General features: G+C 39.0%; 1 protein-coding gene across 3 annotated transcripts in view; it reads right to left on the reverse strand.

The window, feature by feature from the left end:
• LOC138194477 (CUB and sushi domain-containing protein 3-like) overlaps window positions 1-22,784 on the reverse strand; it is a 229,342-nt gene that overhangs the window by 137,722 nt on the left and 68,836 nt on the right. For all 3 annotated transcript variants that reach the window (XM_069143245.1, XM_069143246.1, XM_069143244.1), the window contains exons 10-21: window positions 20,744-20,865; window positions 18,007-18,110; window positions 17,165-17,277; window positions 16,669-16,851; window positions 15,650-15,976; window positions 14,653-14,847; window positions 14,085-14,223; window positions 13,039-13,226; window positions 8,826-9,014; window positions 5,738-5,854; window positions 2,092-2,307; window positions 547-735 (exon numbers count right to left, since the gene is read on the reverse strand). In XM_069143245.1, the coding sequence (XP_068999346.1) occupies window positions 547-735; window positions 2,092-2,307; window positions 5,738-5,854; window positions 8,826-9,014; window positions 13,039-13,226; window positions 14,085-14,223; window positions 14,653-14,847; window positions 15,650-15,976; window positions 16,669-16,851; window positions 17,165-17,277; window positions 18,007-18,110; window positions 20,744-20,865 (2,082 nt within the window). The remainder of the gene's footprint in view (window positions 1-546; window positions 736-2,091; window positions 2,308-5,737; window positions 5,855-8,825; window positions 9,015-13,038; window positions 13,227-14,084; window positions 14,224-14,652; window positions 14,848-15,649; window positions 15,977-16,668; window positions 16,852-17,164; window positions 17,278-18,006; window positions 18,111-20,743; window positions 20,866-22,784) is intronic.

The following is a 22,784-nucleotide window of genomic DNA, read 5'->3' on the forward strand; positions in this document are numbered from 1 at the left end:
GGATTACTTTCCAGAATTAACTGCTCTGAATCAACAAGCACCGAGAAAACGATCCGATTTTAAATGGGAAGGAGATCAGTACATGCAATGCATTTCTCTACAGGGGTTTTGTGCACCAACACTGCCTACTTGAAAAGTCAGGGAGTGATGGGGCTAGTTTGAAAGACACAATGCCTCGACAAATGACTAGATCTCTGGAGTCACATCTTAACATGTAAATGTTACTGAGCTCCTCTGGAGGGGGGATCAGTGCAGTACTACTGTCCCTGAACTCCCCTCCCGTGACCTGCTCTTCATCACCCTTCAGTGGAAAAGAGATCTCTATGGATAGTTTTATAGCTGCTCACATCAATTAATCACAGGTTGTAGCTATTAATTGCAGCCTACTTAAGTAAATCCAATTCCACTGCGTTCTCAAATGTCAAATACAAAGTTTACATCTGTGCCAACTACATTTAAAAGCTGACATTAGCTAACAGCCTAAACTATGCAAAACACATGCATAAACAGGAAGGGAAACAGAATAAAAAGCAGCTGACCACGTACCCACACACCTTGGCAGAGGGGCACTCCACATGTGCCGGCCACCTCCCAAGCAAACAATCTCCCTCACCCCCTGCAGACGGTAGCCCGTGTTGCAGAAGAACGCAAGTGAGTCACCGATGCCAAACCTGGAGCCTGTGTGCCAGCCAAACCGAGGCTTTCCAGGGTCCTGACAGGGTTCTAGATTGTACTCTGCAAACAAGACAGCCAAAATATATGTTGCAGCAAATATAAATGTTGTGTAGAAAATGTAGATTACTGCATTTGTTTCTTATTATTTTCAAAATCCGTCTTTATTTTTGCTCCCTTCAAAGAATAGAGCATGCTCAGCCACAGAAAGCAATATTGTAGCTGGTGGGGATTAACTGTCTTGCTCAAGGACACTTCATCAGGTTTGGACACGTGCCTAAAGCTTGAATCCAGGATGTCTAGATAAAGGATGGGCTCTCTAAAACTAGGCCACCCTCTGAGCAATATTTTTATACGTGGGCTGTTGGTGGCCTAATAATTTGAGAAGATGCAACTTGGGTTGTGAAAGAAGAATAAAGTCTCGCTCCCATCAGCATTTCTCTCACGACCCTGTATCTGGTAGCATGCAGAACTACGTCGGCCTATTGATTAAAGCACATCAGAACATTACAGCAGCACTCTACTGTAGGATGTGGCCCGAGCATTAGCAGACTTTCATCGAAGGTCATAAAAGGTTAAAAAATGAATTCTAATCAGGAAATCTGTAGATGCTAATTACAGAGCATGCAAGGACACACACACACAAACTCAGAAGTTTCATGAATATTCATAGCTGCATAAGTTATGCTTCACTTCAGCGAACAGCAGGCAAACATTTAGCCAAAATGCTCATAAAGCAGACTCTCTCTCTCTCTATCTTTTTCTACTTTACTATGTCTCTCCGTCCAACGCTCTCCTTCTCTCACTATCCGCCCTCTCTATCAACCCAGCTCACTCAGCATCACCATCTGTCTCATCTTCTCCCTCTCCCTCTCCACCTCCCTCTCCACCTCCCTCTCCACCTCTAATTCTCCATTCCTTGGTCTCTGTATGGGGTGCCCATTATTTCTGTACAACACCACTGCCCCGTCGTCTCCTCGGTCCTCAGGACACGGGGCCACATGGCATGCTTTGATGATCATTCTCATCACGGTCAGACACCCTCTACCTGCATGACCCTGTTGTCTCTTAATTATCCTCCTCTGACCGGCAGCAGCCTGAGGCACGGCCTGCCTTCAGCCTGCTACCATTCTGACCGACAAATCACTCCTCACATGTTACTTTATGCACGCTTTAAAAAGGCTCTGTGCTTTTGATCTCATCCCTAAATGAGTTGTCTTTCTCTTTCGGTCACCGCTTTCTATTCCTCCTTAACAGCTCTACCCACCACATTTTCAGCACCCTTTTGCCTCCTCCACACAAATCATCCTCCTTCCCCTGTAAAAACCTTCGCCACCCATCCTGTGTATATGGTCATCAATAGTCCCCTCTCCATTCTTCCTACAGACAGAACCCAAGTATGCCTTCATGCCCTCATACCCGAGAAGGAGATGTTGAATCCCTGCAGCGATATGGAGAAGTCCGAAATGAAACGTAGCTGTGCCTTGAAGTTCCCATACAGACCGGCATTAACCGGCGCAGGCCTCTCGGAGCCAGTGAGTCTCGCCAGTGGCTGAGCAAAGCTGCCGTTTTCTGTTATCAGAAGGTAGTCGTGGTGATCCTCCAGGTGGAAGGAATGAAAAGTGAACTGGACACCTTGAAGGAGAAAATAAGAAAGTCTGGTGCTAGAGGTTTTTGAGAAAATACAAAGAATCCCTGATAAAGATGCAGAAAGAGCCTTGAAAATAATAAAACAAAGGGCACAGACTAAAGCTGAATACAATTACCTCCAACAGAATCTAAAATATGAAATTGAAAATGTTATCACGATTAAAAATCATGAATGTAAATTTTGTTGTTTTGGGTTTAGCTTGCCCAAGACATCTTTCAACACAATATATTTTTAAATAATAAATGGTGTAATCCTTACAGCAGAAACATCATACTAAAATGAATCCTGAAATTATTATACGGAAACAAAAAAAGTTCAATTTAAAATTAGACAAAAAAATAACAGGAAATGAAAAATGCCAAATGAATAGAAAACCTAAAGTCAAGAAGTTAAAATGTTGGATTTTTAAAGCTTTTATTACATTTCCATTTTCCTTTTCCATTTAAAAACATATCCAGAAATAAGAATGGCCTTTCTTCCTGTACAGGACAATCTCCCCTTGTAAAACTACAACTTGAGGACAGCACACTCCTAACTGGCCTACAGCAAGCCAATGGTACAGATTCGTAAAATAAATCTATGGCACCAAAGAACATCTATAACTTGTGTTGAGGTCGGTCAACCATATTCTATATAGATTCTACATCAAAAAATAGTATTAAACATTTATGGAAGTAAGAAAGATCCATGTCTGGAAACTGTATAGAGTGTGTGCTTCTATTCTATCACGCTATAACTCAGACCCGATAACAACATCTTTATCCCATCCATGATGGTCAGTTGGCTGCTTTTCAGGACAATCAGTGCTGCCATTTCAATGCCATCTGTTGAATCTGTTCAAATAGGCCTCTATAATGTGCTCCACAATGTTTGGCTCACTTGATAAGGGAAATCCCAAATGGCCCTAAAATAAATCACCAAATTAAATGATTGATTGTGATCTGTAAAATAGCAATTATACTACAGAGCGTAAAGGCAAATAATCAATCAATTATGAGCCATCCCTGTGAGGAGACTTCCCAATATTGTACAGTACTGTAGGTGCGTGACATTGGTGAATAGTTAAATAGCTGGCATCCCAGGAGATTAATTTGTTTACTAGTGATTAACCATAGGTAAAAAAAAAAAAAAAAAAAAAAAAGGAACAAAAGGGGGATAGAATGGTTTTCACATATAAAGTGAAAGTGTTGTATATATTTTTACAAGTAGAACAGAAAACCCCTGATGGAAAGAATCACCTGAGCTTTAGGCAATGCATATGGAATTGTAAGACATCAATAAATGAAAACCATCTAAAGTATATATGAATTGTGTAGGACATAGACTATTGTAAAGTGTCTATGATATGGATTTATTTTGTTTTTGCTCAGCTCTGTAAGTCGTGAGAATCTGCCTCTCTGTCAAGCCTGGAAACGAGGTGTGAGCTGGTCAATGGCCAATATTGTGACGGAGAAGAGACGTTCTGGTGAATCCTGTGAATGGCAGGGACATGTCCTTATGTTGGAAAAGTCCCTTGGTGTTTGTTTCAAGAATTTATCCAGATTAAGTTATTGTCTTGGTCCAAAAAACAATTGAACTGAAACCACGGACCGAAATGTTAGTGGCATGAGCGTGAACATGGCAGAAGCTGATCAGGTGGCCCAAGAGAAAGAGGTTAAGAGCCAGTAGCCAGGAAAGAGAAGTGCCAGCAGCTGGATGTCGCGTGAGTGGAAGGTTGTGGATAATTGTGCTGGAGGCCTTGAGGTGAGCCCACTTTTTCACCCCCAGTCTGACAGCCAGACGGTGCTCATTTCTCTCCTGTGCTATTATATGCATAGCACAGCACAGCACTCTGGAAGCCTTGGGACAATGGCCATCTAAATTGTATTTCCCAGAGTGGGCAACTGAAATTGACACGTGATTAAAAAGACATGGTGTGTGTGTGTGTGTGTGTGTGTGTGTGTGTGTGTGTGTGTGTGTGTGTGTGTGTGTGTGTATACACAGTGTATGTAAAAGTTGTTACCTTCCCAATTTTGCCAATTTTTTTAAATGTTTTTAATACAAGGTTTGGTACTAACTGCCTCAAACTAAATTCCTTTGTCATTTTGAATAATTTGCTGTGCCATATGAGGCCCCGTGTTAAATTCAACTAGTTAATTATTTGAAGGTTTTCTAAGTTGTTGTTATCGGTTCACATTTGTGGGTGCAATTAAGTTCTCTGCCTCCAGTTATTGTTGAATGTTAAAGGACGTATGTAAGAAATAAAAAGTGTTATTGTTATGACAATAACAAAGGCATAAGACAGAAAAAAATGAATGGCACAGTGCAGTTTAAAACAACGCTAAGGTGTAAGTGTGAGTTACATAAGGAAGGATAAAGTGATGTTACTGTGTACTGCACTAATTTATTGTGTACTGCACTAATTTATATATATATGGAGTTTCTATAAGGATACATGCAATACATTTGTATTAAATATAACTATTAACTTTTCTTAGCAAGTTTAAGTATGTGGAAAATAATTACATTGCTCTTGAAACCTTTGAGGTGTAAATAAATAAATAAATAAAAGTAGGTATATGTTGTTTTACAATTCAGAGAAGAGGCTGAAAAGTCAAAGAAAAGTCTAATGACAATAGAGTTGCAGGTTTTGACAAATATAATCAACTGGTAATTGTACAAAGAATTTAGTATAACATTTCAAAGGGCCTTTTGGAAAAGGATAAGAAGCACCATGGTAGAATATAAGAATAATACAGCAAGGGCACTGAGATAAGCTCAGTGTGCTTTTCAGATAATAATGAATAAGAACATCTTGGAGCACTGGTTGGTAATCACATAACTGACAGTGATAACAGAATTTAACCAATAAAATAAAGAGTAATATGTGAACAAAAATTAGATACCAGAATTCTCTTAGATGGTGGGCCACATAAACGTCAAGGCTGTTCATTAAAATGAACGGCGTAAAAAATGTATAAAATGCAATATTCTCTTAAAAATGTCCAAATCTATCTAACCGAGGAATGTTAAAACCAACCAACTGTACATAATTTGTTCAAATAAGTCATAATAGGTGGAAGTACTACTGATAAGAACGAGCTACAAATTAAAATGAATTCCCCGATACGGGAACACACACCTGAGAAAAGGACTTATAGGTAATTTTTCATATTCTGGCCAGCTGCCAATGATGAAAGAAGTACACTTAAATTATCTTTGCTTTAGTGAAATATATGCTTTAACCACTTTTCACTTTATAATAAGAAATCCCTGTGATGCTCTCAAAATCTGTTGAGGGGGTGTCCTTTTAAGTTTGAGACTTTGGCCTTTGTTAAAACTATTTTAAGTGTCACTGGTAAAATAAACATGCTGTTACTGAGGTGTAGTGTGTGAATTCATGGAACCCTTTAAATTAAAGCGGGGTTTTCCTACCTTTTCCATGGCTGACTTCTACTGTCCACGTACAGTTCAGAGAGTTAGGATACAGCTCCGGGTAGCCAGGTGATAAGATGATCCCCCCAGGGCCCCTGATATCCCCACCACATGATGCTGAATAGAAAGGGAAGATAATGAATGATAACTGTTGCTGAAAAGAAAAAAAGTGAAAATTGTAAATGAACCTATAAATCCTTCACCTGAAGACAGAGGAGCGATTCAGATGAATAATGCATTTTAGTCATATCACATCCCGTTCTGCTATTTTTATGAGTACCTGTAATTCTGCCAACACAATGAGTTTTTTTGCTCCCTCTCTCCAAACCAGCCCGACTGTCTAACATGACAATAAATTATTCATTAATGCAGCTATTTATCCATATTTTCGTCTCTCCTGGTAGCTTAAACTGAAAGACATTCTCAGAAAACAAGATCATCCATTAAATTTACTTACAATACACAAGAACTGACAAGCATATTCAACAGATCAGCCGGTTTTCAGGAGTTTTTGGGGATTGTTGTGATTAAAAATGCATGATTTTTAAGCAGCTTTTCTCAAAAATTGCGACGCATTTTGCATAGATTTGTTTATTGCATTGAAATTGCAGGAAATGGATATAATTAAAAGTCGAAGAACAACGACCTGATAAACAAAGAGTCAGATGCAATTACTTCCCATGATAATAAGCATTGTGCACATTACAAAAATAGCTGGAAATATTTTAGTTCTCACCTTTTTTTTTTTTTTTTCTGAACTTAAAGCCCAAAGTTACAGAGACATGAAAGTGACATAGCTTAACAAATCAGTCTGCGAGTGTAATATAGAACACATAGGCTACTTCCAAAAAAGTAATTTAAATGCTTTTTAAATAATATTGATTCAACTGTATGCTAAAGCAGTAAGGGTGAATAAAACTCATGTAATTTAACATTTTATCAATGATTAGACTGATGCATAGGGTTTATGGGAAATGTGGTCTTAACATGAGAATTGGGCAACCAATCGTCACAATTCTGTCACTTCCAGTTTTGTCTTTTTTTCCATGGATGTAGTTCCAGCATTTGGTTTGTTTTAATGATGAGAGGAGAAGTTGAAGAACCTTAATGACTGTAAATGAGGACTGTTTGTTTGGAGAGGCTTACTTGTGCCATAATTCCTTCAGCAGAGCTTCTATTGACTGTAATGCGAAGATATTGCGAGAATTGGTTGAATTTCAATTCATTATTGTGATCGCAAGAAGGCAGGAGGGACTGATTAGAGCATTTGTATTTATTTTTTATTGTGACATCAAAGTCATTTTAAATGTCTCCCAAATAGAAATAATTATCATCCAACGACTGTCGAGTCAGGTTGGGTAGATAATCCAGTAGCAACCCCCCATGCAGAGTAGTTAAAGATGAGATGATAGGAAATGTTGTCTGAAGATACAACGCTCGTGTCACCTCGGAAATATGACTCATGAGTCAGGGACTATTGACATAATGTACTCCCAGAAAGCTCCTTATCTCATCAAAGGAAGTTAATGAGATAAATCTCTATCCTCATTGGCTGCCGGGGACTGGAAGGTTCATTCCAGATCTGCCTGAAGGTTAGCTGGTCTAATTGGGTATTGTTCAAATCTATAAATGTGTTCTCATGCTCTCGGTTTCGGTTTCAACTAAAAGGTCATTTTACATACAGCATTCATAAAATTTGACAAGATTTTGATTATCATGTCTTTCTTTTTAATGTGTGTGTGTGTGTGTGTGTGTGTGTGTGTGTGTGTGTGTGTGTGTGTGTGTGTGTGTGTGTGTGTGTGTGTGTGTGTGTGTGTGTGAGATCTTTGGCCTGACCAGCCAAAGGGTGGCATTACAACCAAATGCAAAGATACCTTGCTCAAAACAGCTATCGTTGACAAATATTAGAAGTAGAACTCTTGTGCATGTACATATTTTCAAAGTAATGAATGTCAGATGATGTTTTGGAGGATCAATGGAATGCCTGGGGCTCCACAGCTGTACACACCCACCCCACTCTTATCCTCTCCTTCCACCCTTGGGCCCTCCAGCAAGCAGAACACATCAAGGACTGAATCCTTACCCACCAACAAAATTATATCAAATATTTTATTAATGAGCCAAAATTACATAAAGTCATTAAAAGTGGATGAGGATCCTTGGCAAACGATCTACTTTAGAGGCTCCATAGGCAGAGAGCCAAGGCATTTGGCACCAGTCTGGCAAACACCTAGGCAAGAAAATGCTCCCAGACATAAAATGAGAATAACCATTGGGCTGAAGCAGTATGACACGGCTCTGTATCATATGCATGGTATGGTGCTCCCCACCAACCCTTGCATGTATTTTATTTGTTATTTTGTTTCAGTTGAGTGATCTGTGACTAAGGCACATCATTTATGGGTTGCACAGCAACAATAATTGCCACAATTGTCCTTTAGTGTGCTTCTAAAACAGAACAAAAAGCTAAATTGTACTAACACAGCCCAGAGAATGAGAAATTATGTGAGATTTCAGAATTATCAGGAATATGCTGAGCTTCATGCTTTGAAGTGGAGCATAATCTGTCTTCAGTATTACATGATTCATAACACCACAGTAAGTTGTTCTCGCAAGCAGTGAGTCTATTTGCTGAATAAAAAGCACTTCGACAAGCATCAAGCTTCTGTTTGGTTAGTCAAACCTGCTGTGGGCGATCCACATACACTCAGCTATGCTTGTGTTGTTACCTCTTGCCAACGAGACCAAGCTATTTTTCAGGGTGGATAAGAATCTGAAGAACCCAGTTACCAATTGAGAAAGTGCATTTCAGTTTCTAGTTGCAGCATCCCGCAAGTATTTGGGGCAAACGATTGACCATGTATACATACTGTATGTGTAAAAATGCTCTTCATTCTCTCAAAATGATGCTTGTATCCTAATCTATCCTAAGCTTATCTGGTGCTGTCACAAATTCAAGCAGTGTTTCAAGTTATCGCCAATTATTACATCTCCTTTAAAAACTCTTAACATTCATGCAAAAATACTTAATAGACACAAGGGTCAGTTCTTGTATTTTATGATCCTTTTCCAGTTTCTGTGTACATACCATCACAAGTGGGCAGTGGGTGGCTCCAAAAGTGGTTCTTCTCACAAACTAGTTGTTCTTCGTGACTCAGTCTGTAGCCGGGGTCGCACTGGAAGGACACCGTGGAGCCGATTGACAGGTCATGGCTCAACCGTGCACCATTCACTGGGATGCCAGGATCCATACAGGAGTACGTGTCCAATGTGACAACTAGAGGAATTAAAGTCAAATATTATTCTTAAATATGTTTGAAACACATGTTCATTTTTATACTGGCAATTAAATGAACTACTGCTGCATTTCATGTTTATAGGACTGCGACACACAAGTTCACCAGCTTGATTTTGTTATTAGTTTTGTGTTTATCTATGAACTAGCTGTCTGTTACTGTGACTTTTGATGATAATGTTGTAGTGTGCACATGTGCACTATGTATTAAGTACAGCATTACTGTTAGACTGACTGCTGTGTCATTCTGACACGCAGTATATTAGATTTTGTTGAACTATTAATACAGTCTGGGTGGTCTACTCTGCTTATAAACATGACTTTTTGGCTACAGAGGTATGTTGATGTCATACAGCATTCATGAAACACAAAGCGCAAATTCTATTTCTGCTTTCACTTACGTTTCTAGGTCGCATTCATCTAAAACTAAGTGCTGATGGAACTTTTGATGTTGGTACAAGCATCTCAACAAAAGGTGGTCTCAGGTCGCATACATAATATAGAAAGCAAAGCTTCCTGAGATTTCCTTTGACTTTTAACTTAAAAAAAAAAAAAAAAAAGAATCTTTGCTCATTCTTACTCCAAACTGAAAAAATGACAAAAGCTTTCAAACAGCACAATGCAGTACAGAGTTGGTAGAAAAATGTACAACTGCACAGACTGCAATGTTTGACAGTTTCTTTGTGAATAATCTTGATAGATTTGTCGGTTTCGTTGTTGTTGTTTTTTTTAAGAGCACAAGGTTTCATTTTTTTTTTTTTTTTTTTTAAATCAACAAGTCACTCAATGAAAGAAGGTCAAAAGTAGATTTTAAATACAGTAAGTGCTGCATAGGAGCACAGGGCAGTAGTTGCATGGGGAGAGAGAATTGGGGCTATGGCCTTGGTGAAACTGTACAGATATACAGTACTTCCTCCTGTTCTAGACAAGTGTTGGACCACCAGTCACAGTTTTCATAAAATGTTTTTTTCTTCAGGTTTTTCTCCTTAAGTAAGCTGGTTTCCTAGTAGTGCCAGCTCCCTCTTAATTTCCAGTGATGCAAGCTGCAAAGAGGTGCCCCCGTTTTTCCCTGTGATTTCCAGGGCTGCCGTTTGGATATCTTCCAAGTAGAATTGCTTTTGATGCACTAAAATATGCTGATTTTAGGTACTGACTGGCAACAGTTGTCAGGTCATTGGTGGGTAGGCTAAAGAAGCAATTTCAGAACCTGTATTTTAGCACTTACTTCTGCCATATTAAAGGCAATTAAACAGATAAGCATACATTTTATGGAGTTACAGGCAAGTTAGTTTGTCTTTAAATAAAGCACATGATCAGTCGCAGATGACAGAAATGGCTTGAGCTACTTTAACTGTGGCCATACAGGCTATATTTTGTGTACTAATTCAGAATATGTATTAACCAAGCTGCGGGTATCATCATCTTCATTCGGAGGTATCCTGGTTCCAGTTCAATATCTAGTGTTGTAGTAGTCTCAGTTGACTAACCAGTCACAGGTATTTGCAGACATGTAGGCAAATAGTATGCTGCTCATTTTGTTTGGTGGGACAGTGAGCTGACCATGAAGTGTGTTTCAAAGGTACAGCGGATTATGTAAAATGACACCCATTGCAGAATCAACAAGGACCAGATGCACACACTCTCAGCAAGTCCCAAAATGTTGTATGATCTGAAAGGGTTCAATACCTCATTATAATAAATTCTAATCACTTAATGGAAGGGTAGCGCTACTGCATGGCCTGCAGGCGCTACAATTATATGGCATAACATTAGGTAGAAAAATGAAAGTGTACCACAGTTACAGAATTAGGTTTATAAATGATTAGATTATTGTCATTAACCATTCTAATCTGTATAACACCCCAGACTGATTATTCCTGTGTGATAACAAGGAGAGTCATTTGTACTTCTGTAGAAAAAACTTATTTTGCTCTACTTCAGTAATAACTTGATATTTTTAGTAAGGAAACCTATGAATTTTGCCTTTACATGATAAAAAAAAAAAAAAAGTAGAGCACTCATTGATCACTACTGGTACTGGCCTCGAGGGTGCGTGGATTTGTTAGAAAATAGTTTTAATTCATCCCTAACCCTATACAGTCCTGGACTGTGCATCGAATTTCCGGGGCTACATGATTTGATAACCTTCTGTAGTATATGTTTGTAACTGAATAGATCTAACTGTCCTATACACAAAGGGGAAGATGCTGTGTTTCTCTGCCTCAGTTTATTCACTGCATAATTCACCCTTAGTTTGTACAACCAATTTTACAAATGAAGTAGGTTAGGTTTCCCCAAAGTATTTCAACAATAAGATATGTCCCAAAAGGCAATGGAAGGAACTAATATGATCTCACTCTTATTGCCTTTTGATAAGCTCATCAATAAAAGAGAAATGCACTTGAGAGTGAAACATAATCAGACAAAAGCACTTGTGGCCTGCTTTCAGTCAATAATACAGACATAATAACAAACTCTGTCTTATGAATCAAATTGGAGTGACAAGGGTAATGGTGCTGGTGCAAACAATTGTGAAAATGGATCATAATATGTCCAGAATATTTTTATATTAGATTTTTCAAAGACTACCCTTTCATGCATAATGATGTGGAAAGAAAAGAAACCTTTGAGAGCTAATGGTTTTCTTCAACTGCTTAGAATTTCTTAGGCAGTCTGAGCATTTGAAGTCAACCGTACTCTAACAGACTTGCATCTTTAAAACCTCGAGCTACTGTTGCACCTGACGACAGGCAGTAAAGTGCCAGAGTATTTTTGGATAACCAAACAGCGAATAGGTCCCTTCCCCCATAGCCATGTTGTCATCTGCGATCACAGCTCCAGACACACGTTTCTGATCAAGTCTTTTGTTGACAAAAATATCAGCATTTGTTTACATTTCCAGTTTATAACACAAGTGTTTGACCTGCCACTCTAGACTATCTAATACCAGCTGAATAATTTGTATTGATCACTACAAAGCTCCTTTCTGAGAGCCAATAGTCACCAAATGATGTTCAGCTCCTTTACCCTGTAGAAAAGGGACTGTGACATGATTCTAGATGGATGTTTGCTGCACAGACAAATGGTAGTGGCAATTTATGATATTTATGAACATCGGTTTTGACCTTGATTTTCCTCCCCTCCCAAAATAAGCCATGGTTGAAATGATGTACTTGCCCTTTTATCCCACTATCTAAACTGAATAAATTTAGTTTCAGCCTGAGAACCAAAGTTCATTAAGGCAAGCTGTTATCAATTTAAACTTTTAACTTTACTTGTCCCCAGAGGCCTATTGTTTTTTTTAACAAGACATAGATACAAGACGATGAAATAACACAATCCTAACAAGAGTACAACAAACAGCAGGCAATGAATGTTGTGGACTTGGGGGAAAATGTCAGATCAGCATGTCATTGACACAAAAAAAATACATAGACATGCAATAACAATTCAACAACCAATGTAAACAACATATACAAAATCTACATAGACAGCCAAGGTCGGCAGGATTGCAAGAAATTGACCAGCTGAAATTGTCTGAGCCCATAACCACGGCATGCTTGACTTTTTGTGTTTGTTGACATGTCAAATTCACTATCTTTGTTTTATTTGACATGTGGGTTTCAAAATTGATTCAGGATGCTTTTAAATCCAATGGAAAATGTAAAGGTCCCATGTAGCATATAAAAAGATTTCCTTTTTTTTATGTTTATAAGAAAGCGGGCCTGTATACGTACTGTGAACATGTCAAAACATGCAATCCATGGACAAATACACATAGCATGTTTAGAAACTGTGCAGTTTGAACTTCTGTAAGTTTGTGTTGTTGCAAACTCAAGCTAATGTCATACACCAGAGTGTGTAAAGTGTAGGACCTTGAACATCTATTTTGAATGTTAAATACATTTTTATCAAAGATAAATCATTCCAAAACTAATAGTGCATACAAAAATAGCTGATTTAGTTTGTTTTGCTGTGAATACAGGCAACAGTAGCAGACTCTTACCTTCGTAGAAGATCTTGAAGCCACTGTTTGATCGACTGTTGTCGGTAGTAAAAAGCAGATACAGGAAATTACTGCTACTAAACAGGAACTGAGGGACCTGGGTTCCATTAAAGGAGCCAATCAGAGGAGAGAGCAGATTGGGACCGTCATGCACTTCCAGGAAGTCATAGCTGAGCTCAGTTTGAAACCTTAAAAGTAAAAGAGAAGAGAGATTAGTTTGCAGAATCAACAATTATTTGTATTCAAAACAATACTTCTGCTTTGACAGAGAAAACATCCAAATTTTGTTGAGATAGATGAGAAGAAATAATTAATTCAACAATTATTTCAATAGTATAAGATCAATGAGTTTCTCGGAAATGTGATTTAGTATGGGTCAAACAACTGCCATCAACAGAGAACTATCAATATTATTGAAAAATCTGTGCTTCTTTGTTATAAATATAAGAGAATGTGCACATTACCAAAAGTATGGTGTGATCATTAATTACATAAAGTAGGCATAAGAAAACCTGGGCTCATTTTAAGCCAGAGCAAAAATATTGAAGTTCATATCACAACAAATAATTGGTTAAATAGCTATTTTTTTTTTTATTACAAAGGAGTGTGTCAGCACTGAAAAAACCACAATTATAAAATATGATCATATGGTTTCGCTTTTCAGCTCCAAAGAAATAAAAGATCTAAAAGCAAGGCTTTCGTTTTTTCTTGCAATTGCAGTTCTCTGAGGAAGTGAGAAAATGTAGTAAGCAAAATAAAGAATTACTTGAGGCTTTCAAAATTTTTGGAACTAGGTCCAGGTTTGTGGTCTACCTCCTCTGACTTTCTATTTCTAACTATGAGGCTTCCGCAGATAAGGGTACGCTATTTGTGTTTGTGCACATGAACAGTTTGTTTGTATTTATGTATGAGAAGATCTGAGTCTGCGTGAGTATAAGTATACGAGTACTCACATGCAGTACAGTATGTGTCTCATCTTGTCTGTTTCTGTGTTAGTCTATGTCTTTGTTTTCACGGCTGAGTTGTTTTAGTGCTGTCATACAGACCTGTCAAAGCTAATCTTGATGGAACGTCCCAGCTCGGCCTCAATGACCCACTCACAACTCAGGGAGTCTTTGTAGTAGCCAGGCCATCCCGGGGAGAGGATGACACCAGACGGCCCTGAGTAGTGCCCCCCACAGGGAGCTGGAGGGATGGGGAAGATGAAGATGAAGGTAAAGAGAGGAGAGAGGAGAGGAGAGGAGAGAGGAGAGGAGAGGAGAGGAGAGGAGAGGAGAGGAGAGGAGAGGAGAGGAGAGGAGAGGAGAGGAGAGGAGAGGAGAGGAGGAATAAAAGTTGCTTTTTCAAAGATGATACCACTCAGTAATCTCTTTGTACCCACATGAAAAATATTGAAAAAAAAATACATATAGGATGAGTCATCAAAGTGCTGAGTTACACAGATACCTGGAAATAAATGCAGCTGGCTGGTTTGGGTGGATTGAGCTGCGTGTTCAACATAACCCACTCACATTTTATCAAAGTTGCCTCCGTTCTTTCTTTCCCATCCCAACTCAATAGTTTATATTTCTATCCAACATCCAAACCCAATATTCTGCTCTTCCATTTCAGTACCTTCACATTTGGGAATGAGTCCGCTCCACATCACCTTGCCGTCTTCCAGATGGCATGTGATGGTGTCAGCCCCCTGCGTCTTGATGAAGCCCTCCTCACAAACCACAGAGATGGAGCTCCCCAGTTGGAAATTGTCCCCAAAGCGCCGAGCGTTCAATGGGATGCCAGGGTCGGGGCACTCATTACGCCCAAAAGCTTGTAATGAAAAGAAAGAGAACAAGATCTAGTGACAAACGCTCTTGTGTGAATGAGAAATGGGGTGTTTGAGTTGTAGGGAGATAAGGGAAATGGATGTAGCTGTCTGTAAGAGAGAAGAAAAAACCTGTGGAGGTCTGCTCTGTACACCTGAGGGTGACAAAAGCCTCTGTCTTTAGAGCTTGTGCTTTCGCCAGGAAAAATAATTACAATGGCATTGTAATAGTCAATAGGGCATGAGAGTTAAGGCCTATATTCACAGTCCTAAATGGTGCTTTTTGTTTGTTAAGGCACCATTAGCTTTACTTTGGCTGCAGCACAGAAGCCTCTCCCCTTTAAGCTTAAACGTGTGTCAAAACACATTTTGTTCAGATTAGCATACTCATTCAACTGTAATCCAGTCATGTCACATCCACTTTGATTTTAACTTATGCTCTTGTCTAAATATTTATGGTATATTGCTTTGATGTGTTGTGGGGTGTCCTCAAGTGTTTTTAAAGGCACCAAGAAATCAAACGATTTAATTCAATACGGACAGTCACATAAATTACAGGTGCTGCTGAGCTTCTTTTCTCCTTATTATTAACAGAATATAAAACTAATTTAGACTTTACTACAATTCCCTGTTTCTCTGATTGTTTCTAAAGGTGAACTAATTTAAGAGGTTGAGGAGTCCGTCTTGATATTTGCTTTGAGATAATCATCACACTAATGCCTGACCATAAAAGGAACAGGTTGGATGCATTTATTTGCCTGTAATAGATTTACAATGTTATGATTGTTTGAACAAACAGTCGCTTACTGCTATAGGTGATGTTAAACCCTCGCCCAGACATCGAGTGATCGGCCTGAAACTCCAGCTGCAGAACGTTGCTGTTGGACGTCAGGTGGGAAGGAACTTCGGCCCCTGAGAAACGTCCAAGTATTGTGGCTCCTGTCTGATCCCCGTCTTTGATAGTGAGAAAGTCATAGGGAGGCTCCAAGTCAAAGTCATTGAAGGCCAGATGGATCCTGGAGCCAGGCTCAGAGATAATCAGCCACACGCAGTTGAGGTTGTTCCCGTAGCCTTCTGGGTAGTCGGGAGACAACACCGTCCCCATGGGTGCAGTGAAATTGGAGAAACAGGGGACTGTGTGATAGAAGGGAAAAATATATATATCAGCAATGATTAAAAAGACTTAAAATATCCTGTGCAAGGCAATTTGTTTCACAGGCCACATGCCGGTCTACACTGTGGATTCTGCCAGAACAGGATCAGGCACAAAGATCCACATAGAACAATGTCAGTGCTGTATAAGTAGCTCAGCAATCAGGAGACACCACTGCTCCCATGGGCGTTTAGTAGCTGGAGAAACATGAAACTGTAAGGGAGATGGAGCCGAGGAGTTAGCGCACAAAAATACAGACATATAGCAATATATGGCTCAGGAATACTGCACATGGTCCCAATGGATGCTGTTAACTTGGATAAACAGAAGTCTAGTTTTTTGTTATGGATATGGGTTAGGTATATTGAAACTAAAAGGAGGAATTGAGGTTGTCCTGACCGAGGACAATGTACAGTGTAATGCAGGTTTCTTTCTCTAAAGTATTTGTATAGCATAACATTTTCAAACCAACACTAAATAGCAAATATATGCTATCAATTTCCCATTTTACTTTATGTGTAATGCTGGCTGTTTACAAATAATGGACTGCATGTTCAATTAACGACATGGCAATTAATCATCCAATAGCTTAGTGTCACTGTGAACTTTCCAAGTGCATAAGTGATTGCTTCACTTGCTGTCGTCAAAAAAACTCCGAATGTGTTGGACTCACATATGCAGATGGGGATATTTGCTGACCACTGATTGTTATTCTGGCAGGTTATCATCCTCTCCCCGATGAGCTCAAATCCAAACTGGCATTCAAATCGCAGAACATCTCCGTTTAAAAAACCACTGCCCTCCTGGTAGCCATACAGAGGTGTACCAGGGTCACCGCAACTCTCTTTGTCGATTTCTGTGGGGGAGGGGAGCAGAGGAGGGAGGATGGATGGAAATGGGGGAGAGAGGAAATGTGGAAAAGTAAAAGATTAAGTCAAGCCAAGTACTTTAAGATACTTTTTTTTCCTGAACATTATCTGTAAAAGTCCAGTTGAAGAGTTGGGTTGAGGAAGTATATTTTTAAGCGATAGAGAAGAGAGTGACAGACAGGCAGACAGATAGACAGAAAGCCAGACAGGGAAATAGATTTGTTGCTTCACTGAAAGACAGTCAGAGACAGACATGAATACAGACAGGGAGAGATGGTATCAGCACTACAGTCGGGTTACCTTTATAGTTGATCTTGAAGCCAATTGAGCCGACACTCTCATCAGACTGGAGATGAAGCCACATCTGATGGGACATGCTGACAATCAGGTCTGGGACAAAGCTCCCCGTCAGGCTGCAGATAAGACAATAAGACACTCTGGTATCAAAACACACTTTTCATACACCATCTCATCACACAATTATGAATGTTATGAAGAAACTTAATCTTAGATCTGAAAAATAAGAGTTTAAAATAAAGATGTTACACAATTTGCAGTGTTGCATAAACAAAAATAACAACTTCTATAGGGTATAACAAATTATATTTCAACAACGTAAGTCATACTAAAGGCATGCAATTTTATTTTATTTTATTTTTTTAACTAAAGTGCAGAACTTTTGTCTCTCCCATCTGCTGGTGAAAATAGTTACAACAATGCTCCATCTGCCTGCTCAGTTGTGGTTGTACAGTGGATAAATTGTGGATAAATGAAACAATAGGAATCACAACTCCTGCAAATTTACTCGTTTCACTATGAGAATTTGATCCATTCCTTCCAATAACGTTTGGAAAGTCAAGAGGAGTTGCATCATTGAAATATTTTATTAGCAAGTTAGCATACGGCTAAACCTGAAGTTTCCGCTTAGCTGGCAGAAGTCTCTGGTGTGAAAGCTCTGTTCATACAGCAAGTCCAGTATACATCCATTCAGTCAGCGTGGAAATGTCTCATCAGACACCATTTCTTACAATTTACCTGGCGATGAAGGGTTTAAGCACTGTGTGAAAGTGATGAGGGCAGATCTGACTGCAATATTATCATACATGTAACATACCCAATTAAGTATTTTATGCAGTACTTACACTTGAATTATTGTTTTGGAGTCACCAACTTCCCCTCCATCGCCGATGGTTAGCGAATCATACCCAATTTCCAGGTCGAACTCTTCAAAGTTGATCTGAATAACCTGTTGTCAAATAAAGTCATTTTAACAGTAAGTTCTTTTCAATGTGTTTAGGGACATTCCTACTGAAGCACTTATATATGTCAACATACAATGCAGATATAATTCGGTTTCCAAAAAAGTTGGGACGCTATGTAAAATGTAAAAAAAAACTAGAATGCAATGATTTGCAAAACACACAAATCAATATTTTATTGCAGATAGACTAAAAACAACATGTAAAATGTTGAAACTGAGAAATGTGATTGATTTACGAAAAATACATGCTTATTTTGAATTTGATGGAACCAACGGGTGACAGATCTGTACTCCAGACAGGCCAGTTTAGCTACCAGACTCTTCCGCGGTTTGGCCTTGTTTTTCTGAAATAAGCAAAGCCTTCTCTGAAAAAATACATTGTTTGGATAACAGCATATGTTGCTCCAAAACCTGTACATAATGTTGAGCATTAATTCCCAGATGTGATTATTCTAAATAATTCTCCAGCTTTATTACCAAATAACCCACCATCTCGTTTATATGAAATTCCAAACATAGCTTCTCATTTCCATAACTTGTCTTTTTATAAGATGTTTCTGGAGATAGTTGAAGTGTAAAAGGCAACCCTACACAGAAAAAGTCTATGTAATGTCATAAGGCAGACAGCAACATGTTTGATCAAGCCATGCTTTAAAAGCCAAAGACTTCTCCGTATCTTATGATTCAGATAGCTGCATAATATAGCCTATGTTCTAGTACTCTTGATGAATTATGCAGAATCTAACCCTAAAACTTAAATCAACAATGGCATCAAGAGAAAATTGAGAGCAAAAATAAAACTCAACTCGCATCAAATTTTCGACTGTTCATAGAATAAAGCTTTAACAGAGTGCATGTCCATGCCGTGCATCCCCACAAAGGACACCGCAAACATCCTTCAAAGCAATACAGAATCTGACAGCAGCATTGCTTCACATTACTTTAGAGCACAAATCCAATTCTAAGAGCCAATCACAGCGAGGCAAATTTCCAAGTCCAAAAATAGTAATTGCCTATCCACATTTACCCTTGAGATATCTTTGTTGGCTGTCATTGGTATATTTTTTTCCCCATTAACAAATGTACATAACATCACAAAAGATGACATTTAAACTGGCAACAGCTGCTGACTCTAATAATAATCATGTAAAACGGAGTCGGCTGCAGAGCCGTTGCACAATGATGCCACATTATCACAGCCTGCATTTTGTCTGCATGGATTAGCGATGAAAGGAAAGATGTTGTAATGACACTTGTGTCACATCTCTTGATAACAAACATATGATGGCTGCCTGCTCATCTTTAGCTTTCCTGCTTTTTTTTCTGGCGATGGGGAGGACAACGCCTGCACAACATCCATGTATAACAGTCTCATTACAATGCACACATAAGCATAATTACCATAATAACACTAATGGACCAAGTTTTAGTGCCAAGTCAGAGGCTTGTTTGCCTCAGAGAGTGCACAGTGGCACAAGGCTACTGCACTTGCCAGTCTTAGTGAGTTCTGAATGAGGTTTAGTTGGTCAGTTACTGGTTATTAGCAGAATAACTGACACCCCCATGTATATAACTCGCTGGACAGAATACCAATATAGTGACAAATTTACATAGGACAACAGTAACAACCATTAGGAAAACAGCTTTGACCTCTTCACTGCAGGGAATAGCAGGTCTCATTCAATCATTATTTCTCACCATTTCTGTTACCCCACAAGAATGAAGTGAATCGCTAAATTGCCAAAAGCCTCGGTCAAACTGGTAGTCTGGTGAGAACTGAAAGGCTATCCACTGCAGTTCTGACCACTAATAAGCAAAGCAACAATGAACTTAAGTCAAAATACATGCATATTCTATGTAACCTTTTCCTACCTTGGGAAACCCTCGGAAAACATTTGAATACATAACAGGAAGGAAACACCAATTGCTCTACACTGCAGAGATAATTTTCTGATGTAAAAAGGTGAGGGTACCCTCGCTGTGGGAACAGAAAAGAAATGCCCATTTGTGCTTATTGCATAACTAATGAGAGACTTGTTGATGAACAACGCACGAGACGTTACACCATGTTACTCATGGTCTTCTGTAAACCTGTTCTGGGAGTTCTTCAATAAATTAATCAAGAAGATAAAAGCTATTGTTAAAAAACTGTTAAAAAAAAACACCCTGTGCAGTGCAAAGAGACGACTCAGAGGTACATATTGCGAAAGGTAGCCAAGTATTTATATTACTATCTGGGACTGCAGGTAGTAATGGAACTACACAAAAAAATGTCTCTCATTGTGTTCATCTACTATAACAGTAATCACTGGGCCTCTAATCTGTATCTTCAGTAACTGGCATGTATATTTTGGAAACAACTGCTCTAATAATGTTGCAATACAGAAATGAATTGGTAACGCACAACTTACATTGTAAATATGACTATAACTGAGTATTTTGTAGAATGCATTTGCATTTAACTTCTCAATTTAGACAAATAAAAATATAAAAAATAAGTCGGGATTTTAAGGCCTGGTATTATTGGATTCTCTCATGACAACAGTAGCCGTTGGTTTTCATTGAAAAGTCCAAGAGTAAGAATACTAACTAAAAACTGAGGATAAGTTTTTTCCTACCTTGTTCGGATCGCTGGCAGTGATGATCCACACACACTGGGAGTTACTCTCATATTGAATAGGGAAGTTAGGGGATGTAAAAGTCCCAGAGGGTCCCTGTAGATTCGACCCACAAGTTTTCACTGCAACAGTACAGGAGAAATGTGAGGACACACAAGATATAAAGTACGGTGCAAAGTTTTAGACACTTTAAAATTTAAATTCAGGGAGGTGTCTGATTAGTAAGACAACGACCCCAAACAAACAGAAGGTTATGAAGAACGGATGAGGATGCATTTTGCAGTATTTTAGCTGACTCGGATAATCAGCTGCATTTATTCAAGCTAGAATATAAGGCTAAAGAAATTCAGCAGAGAAAGGACGACGCTGTGGTTGCATTAGACGTGCAAGAGGATATGGCTGGTGGGGACCATCCAGAAAATAAGCTGCTCGGAGTGAACAGTGACTGGTGGGGCCACTGCTCATATTGCCCTCCAATGCCAACAGAAACTGAATAATTCTGCTGCAATGAATTTCAGCGTGGGCAGTTTTTGCTCAATGCTGTTGCTGACGCCATCTAAGAGAGATGCGTGTGTGTTAAAAAGCATGAAAGTTTTATGCGTCTCTTGGAAAGAGGTGAGGAAACCTTCTTTAGGATATCAACAATAAACTGGAAAAGACAACCGAAATCAGCAGGATCAACAGGGCAGATGATATTTTCGTCAACTGATGCTATGTTCTGGGTTAGAGTGATGAGCGTCATAAGTTCACTTTAAATCACCCCTGTAGAGAGTGCCCTGTTAACCAGACACAGAGAAAGCGAGCTAGAGTGAAGGAGCGGCGGTCTGGCTGCTGTCAGAGCAGACTGACATCTGTGTGCAGATCAGGGCACAGCTGGGGGAGCAGTGTAAACTGTGAATGCAACACATTATCATCCACATTTTGTAATAAAAAATAAATGATGCAGTCCTTCTGGCAAAGCAGAGTTGCCACATTCCGTCTCAATATATTTAGCTGATTGTAGTGACCTGAACGAATTGTAATATATTTCCAGGAGCATTAAGGTGTCTCGGAACTCTTCAGACAGCCAAGGATTATGAAGCAGGAAACTGTTTGAATCTTGATTCATTTAAACAATGTGTTAAGAAATTACCAATGTGTATGGAAACTGACAAAGAAGCCAACATTTTAATAATTTAATCATTTTAATAAAAATTAAAAAAAATCGTCCATTGCAATGGATCACAGTAGACAATGTCAAATGCCAGTTTTTTTTTTTAGATACCGCCCATGTCTAATCAGTACTAGTAGTTTCCTAATGAATATGCACCTTCTTTTCTAGCTTTTGTTCTCTGCAAACAATATCATCTGGCTGCTTATTGTTTTTTTTAATGGGTGTTACAAGGGAGAGACTTGGCGAATGCAACATAAGGATTTGGGGATTAGGTGTCAGAAGCTCAAGAGCAATGCATCCTGGTACATGTAGGCACTGCCGGCACAGCTCTGCAAACAGGAAACCTCAGGAAAACTCCGCTTTCTTGGTCAATACAGCACACTGAGGAATCTCTTACTTTGCTTGACTTACGGTTAACACTGTGTGGTCAAACACATACAAAAAGGAAAGTTTTATCTTTCAATCTTCCAGTTCATAAAGTTGTCCAAGAACAACCAGCATGCCAAGTACTTTGAGGATCTGTACACAAGTGTATTCAGTTCCGTTTTAAATATCGATCTGACTAAGCTTTCTTTCATTCTGTGTACCATACTTTGTGTGACGTTACCGGATCAATCAAATATAAAAAAAATTAAAAAAAAAATCCTCACTGTACTTTTAGGGCCTGATTTACTAAAGGCTTGCGTGTATAACATCACGTGCCAGCTACACATCACCCACTCAAAATAATGTCCAAGCAGATCTACTAACGACATGCAGGTAGGATTGCATCTTTCAAATGTACAATTTAATACATGTTGTCCATTTTACGCGTTTGCCTGAATGCATATGTAATATTGGGTGTTTCGACACGAACGTGCAAAATACTGGGAGAGGACATGCAACATA

Source organism: Embiotoca jacksoni, unplaced genomic scaffold (genome assembly GCF_022577435.1).
Source record: "Embiotoca jacksoni isolate LCO1_2020_lvr unplaced genomic scaffold, fEmbJac1.0.p SCAF_11, whole genome shotgun sequence".
NCBI lineage: Eukaryota > Metazoa > Chordata > Actinopteri > Embiotocidae > Embiotoca > Embiotoca jacksoni.